The sequence below is a fragment of the Oncorhynchus kisutch genome, unplaced genomic scaffold (genome assembly GCF_002021735.2).
Source record: "Oncorhynchus kisutch isolate 150728-3 unplaced genomic scaffold, Okis_V2 scaffold3733, whole genome shotgun sequence".
In the NCBI taxonomy this organism is placed as follows: Eukaryota; Metazoa; Chordata; class Actinopteri; order Salmoniformes; family Salmonidae; genus Oncorhynchus; species Oncorhynchus kisutch.
In genome coordinates, this window is record NW_022265678.1 from 378971 (window position 1) to 385000 (window position 6030).

General features: G+C 50.0%; 1 protein-coding gene across 1 annotated transcript in view; it reads left to right on the forward strand.

The window, feature by feature from the left end:
* The first annotated feature begins 192 nt into the window (after window positions 1-192).
* Window positions 193-6030, forward strand: part of LOC116371837 (guanine nucleotide exchange protein smcr8a-like) — a 21539-nt gene continuing 15701 nt past the window's right edge. Inside the window, exons 1-3 of the mRNA XM_031820897.1 lie at window positions 193-1129; window positions 2129-2311; window positions 3196-3446. Coding sequence (XP_031676757.1) covers window positions 953-1129; window positions 2129-2311; window positions 3196-3446 — 611 coding nt within the window. The 5' untranslated portion in view covers window positions 193-952. The remainder of the gene's footprint in view (window positions 1130-2128; window positions 2312-3195; window positions 3447-6030) is intronic.

The following is a 6030-nucleotide window of genomic DNA, read 5'->3' on the forward strand; positions in this document are numbered from 1 at the left end:
GGTGATATAATTGTGTCAAGTTAAATCCAACATTGTGGACATTTTTTTTTTAAGAAGAACACTTTTCATGTTTCATTTTATTTCAAGTTGTAATTGTAGTCCATCGGGTCATGATTGAACTACAAATCCAAGCTTGCATCAGTAAATAGCTGCTTTTTCCACAAATCAATCCCATTATTGTATACCTAAATGATCTGTCCCCGCTGAGGACTGAATTCCCACAACTGTACCGGACACCGGAGGCGGTGATTCAGCTCTTTCACAAGTCTCCTCGAGTTGTCTCGGGACGGATTCATCACCCCGGTAAAGAAGGAACGGCTCCTCCCCGCTCACGACCGGCAGCTGTCACATGGCTAAATATGTCTGGAGTTGGACCCGCTGTCTGAAGACGTGATACACACTTCGTTTCTCTCCACCGGAGCTGCGAGTCCCCGGTAGAGTTAAGTTCATTACTCTACGGAGGCGAAAAGAGGAACCGGGCCAAAAGTTGACCATGTGACTCGGTGTTACTTCCCGCAGACGGACCTGTTTCTCCCGGTTAATTTAACGCTCCTGTCGTGGGCTACTTTGTGTTTACGTGTTTTGTCGCTGCTTCAGGACAGCTGTTGTTGACGTAAAGCGACTACCGTTACGTCGGTAAGTTAACACCTCGCTCTGACGTTGAACTTTCCGTGTGAAATGTTTAGGATAATGTTATTTACCGACGTCCACCGATCTAAATACATGAATGAGAAGTGAAAGTTAAACATGTTTGTTTCGCTTTTAAGTTGTACTTCGATTAGTTAAGTTTCAACAACACAACAGCAAGACTTTTTAATACCAGTTACCCGTTCAGTGAGTGACAGCTCTCCGGTGCCAAAACGGACTCGGGAACGGACGAAGAAGTCACCAACACACACACTGGCTCTCTAGGATCAACACACAGACACCTGGGATAGATTTTTATGACATCATGATTGGATCTCCTGATGTGCTGGCCTTCACCAGTGAAGGGGATTTGGGGGGGTACCCAGACGTCCAGGTCCTGCCAGAGGAGTTCTCCCTCCCTCTCCTTCCCCTCTCTCACCCCTGGACCTCCCCTGCCCATTTCAACAGGGACTTCATACTGGTGGCTGAGTTCTCAGAACAGGTAGGACCTGGGAGGGGGTGGTGTGTGTGTTTTCAAATCATAGTTTATTTGTCACTTGCGCGGAATACAACAGGTGTAAAACCAATAGTGAAAAAAAGGTTTTGGCTGAATAAAAGAGGGGTTGGTGGGTGGACACAATGCAGATAGCCCGGTTAGCCAATGTGTGGGAGCACTGGTTTGTCGGGCCAATTGAGGTAGTATGTACATGAATGTATAGTTAAAGTGACTATGCATATATGATAAACAGAGAGTAGCATACTGAGAGTGTATATATTCTGTCCTCCTGTCCAGGTGGAGGGGGTGGTGTGTTTATTATACTGAGAGTGTATATATTCTGGCCTCCTGTCCAGGTGGAGGGGGTGGTGTGTTTATTATACTGAGAGTGTATATATTCTGGCCTCCTGTCCAGGTGGAGGGGGTGGTGTGTTTATTATACTGAGAGTGTATATATACTGGCCTCCTGTCCAGGTGGAGGGGGTGGTGTGTTTATTATACTGAGAGTGTATATATTCTGGCCTCCTGTCCAGGTGGAGGGGGTGGTGTGTTTATTATACTGAGAGTGTATATATTCTGGCCTCCTGTCCAGGTGGAGGGGCTGGTGTGTTTATTATACTGAGAGTGTATATATACTGGCCTCCTGTCCAGGTGGAGGGGGTGGTGTGTTTATTATACTGAGAGTGTATATATTCTGGCCTCCTGTCCAGGTGGAGGGGGTGGTGTGTTTATTATACTGAGAGTGTATATATTCTGGCCTCCTGTCCAGGTGGAGGGGCTGGTGTGTTTATTATACTGAGAGTGTATATATTCTGGCCTCCTGTCCAGGTGGAGGGGGTGGTGTGTTTATTATACTGAGAGTGTATATATTCTGTCCTCCTGTCCAGGTGGAGGGGGTGGTGTGTTTATTATACTGAGAGTGTATATATTCTGTCCTCCTGTCCAGATGGAGGGGGTGGTGTGTTTATTATACTGAGAGTGTATATATTCTGTCCTCCTGTCCAGGTGGGTCCCCTACCGGTCCGGACCATCCCTGATGACCCCAGAGTGATCGGTTCCTTCGACCTGAACCATTTCTCTCTACGCATCATGTCTGTCGACTACCAAGCCGCAGCCCCTGGTCCTCAGCCACACCACCAGACAGCTAGTCCTTCCCTCCAGACCCTCCCCCGTCTGGCCTTCTCAGAGGTAGGTAGCCTGGTGTTTAGAGAAGGGGCCCAGCAACCAGACGGTTTGCCGGTTCGAATCCCAGCTCAGACGGAGAAAAATCTGGTGTGGAGTGAGCCGGCAACCCTAGTGTTGTTAGCATCATCCCAGATGCCATCGGCTGCCGTTGTGCCCTTGAGCAAGGCACCCAACCCCCTAACAACCAGACGGTTTGCCGGTTCGAATCCCAGTCTCAGTCCTCTGTCAGTCAGTGTGTTTCAGGGGGTTGTGTTAGACTAGTCTCAGTCCTCTGTCAGTCAGTGTGTGTCAGGGGGTTGTGTTAGACTAGTCTCAGTCCTCTGTCAGTCAGTGTGTTTCAGGGGGTTGTGTTAGACTAGTCTCAGTCCTCTGTCAGTCAGTGTGTTTCAGGGGGTTGTGTTAGACTAGTCTCAGTCCTCTGTCAGTCAGTGTGTTTCAGGGGGTTGTGTTAGACTAGTCTCAGTCCTCTGTCAGTCAGTGTGTGTCAGGGGGTTGTGTTAGACTAGTCTCAGTCCTCTGTCAGTCAGTGTGTGTCAGGGGGTTGTGTTAGACTAGTCTCAGTCCTCTGTCAGTCAGTGTGTTTCAGGGGGTTGTGTTAGACTAGTCTCAGTCCTCTGTCAGTCAGTGTGTGTCAGGGGGTTGTGTTAGACTAGTCTCAGTCCTCTGTCAGTCAGTGTGTTTCAGGGGGTTGTGTTAGACTAGTCTCAGTCCTCTGTCAGTCAGTGTGTGTCAGGGGGTTGTGTTAGACTGGTCTCTGAGGAGATGGTTGTTCTCCCTCCAGGACTCGCGGGTGGTTCTGGGTGACTCTAAGGAGGGGGTGGTTGTGTCCTTCCTCCAGGGTGGTTCTGGGTAACTCTAAGGAGGGGGTGGTTGTGTCCTTCCTCCAGGACTCCAGGGTGGTTCTGGGTGACTCTAAGGAGGGGGCGTTTGCCTACGTTCACCACCTGACGCTCTATGACCTGGAGGCCCGAGGCTTCGTCCGCCCGTTCTGCATGGCCTACGTCTCTGCCGACGAGAGGAAGATCATGCTGCAGTTCCAGGAGCTGTCGCTCCGCTTCTCCCGCGCCTCCGAGTGCCTGAAGACCGGAAACCGACGGGCCTTCGCCTGCGAGCTGCAGAGGAAGCTTCATGACCTGGAGTAAGAGGACAGAGACAGACACACACACACCTTCAAGCACTGACACACACACACACACCTTCAAGCACTGACACACACACACACACACACACACACACACACACACACACACACACATACACACAGACACACACACACACACACACACACACACCTTCAAGCACTGACACACACACACACACCTTCAAGCACTGACACACACACACACACCTTCAAGCACTGACACACACACACACACCTTCAAGCACTGACACACACACACACACACACACACACACACACACACACACACCTTCAAGCACTGACACACACACACACACACACACACCTTCAAGCACTGACACACACACACACACACACCTTCAAGCACTGACACACACACACACACACACACACACACACACACACACACACACACACACACACACACACACACACACACACACACACACACACACACACCTTCAAGCACTGACACACACACACACACCTTCAAGCACTGACACACACACACACACCTTCAAGCACTGACACACACACACACACCTTCAAGCACTGACACACACACACACACCTTCAAGCACTGACACACACACACACACCTTCAAGCACTGACACACACACACACACACCTTCAAGCACTGACACAAACACACACACACACACACCTTCAAGCACTGACATACACACACACACACCTTCAAGCACTGACACACACACACACATACACACACCTTCAAGCACTGACACACACACACACACACACACACACCTTCAAGCACTGACACACAACACACACACACACCTTCAAGCACTGACACACACACACACCTTCAAGCACTGACACACACACACACACACACACACCTTCAAGCACTGACACACACACACACACACACACCTTCAAGCACTGACACACACACACACACACACACCTTCAAGCACTGACACACACACACACACACACACCTTCAAGCACTGACACACACACACACCACACACCTTCAAGCACTGACACACACACACACACACCACCTTCAAGCACTGACACACACACACACACACACCTTCAAGCACTGACACACACACACACACCTTCAAGCACTGACACACACACACACACCTTCAAGCACTGACACACACACACACACCTTCAAGCACTGACACACACACACACACACACACACACCTTCAAAGCACTGACATACACACACACACACCTTCAAGCACTGACACACACACACACACACACCTTCAAGCACTGACACACACACACACACACCTTCAAGCACTGACACACACACACACACACACACCTTCAAGCACTGACACACACACACACACACACCTTCAAGCACTGACACACACACACACACACACCTTCAAGCACTGACACACACACACACACACACACCTTCAAGCACTGACACACACACACACACCTTCAAGCACTGACACACACACACACACCTTCAAGCACTGACACACACACACACACACCTTCAAGCACTGACACACACACACACCTCAAGCACTGACACACACACACACGCGCACACCTTCAAGCACTGGCACACACACACACGCGCACACCTTCAAGCACTGACACACACACACACACCTTCAAGCACTGGCACACACACACACCTTCAAGCACTGGCACACACACACACACACACCTTCAAGCACTGACACACACACACACACACACCTTCAAGCACTGACACACACACACACCTTCAAGCACTGACACACACACACACACACCTTCAAGCACTGACACACACACACACACACCTTCAAGCACTGACACACACACACACATTCAAGCACTGACACACACACACACACACACACACACACACACACACACACACACACACACACACACACACCTTCAAGCACTGACACACACACACACACCTTCAAGCACTGACACACACACACACACCTTCAAGCACTGACACACACACACACACCTTCAAGCACTGACACACACACACACACACCTTCAAGCACTGACACACACACACACACACCTTCAAGCACTGACACACACACACACACACACACACCTTCAAGCACTGACACACACACACACCACACCTTCAAGCACTGACACACACACACACACACCTTCAAGCACTGACACACACACACACACACCTTCAAGCACTGACACACACACACACACACACACACACCTTCAAGCACTGACACACACACACACACACACACACACACACACACACACACACACACACACACACACACACACACACACACACCTTCAAGCACTGACACACACACACACACCTTCAAGCACTGACACACACACACACACCTTCAAGCACTGACACACACACACACACCTTCAAGCACTGACACACACACACACACACCTTCAAGCACTGACACACACACACACACACACACACCTTCAAGCACTGACATACACACACACACACCTTCAAGCACTGACACACACACACACACACACACCTTCAAGCACTGACACACACACACACACACACCTTCAAGCACTGACACACACACACACACACACACACACACCTTCAAGCAC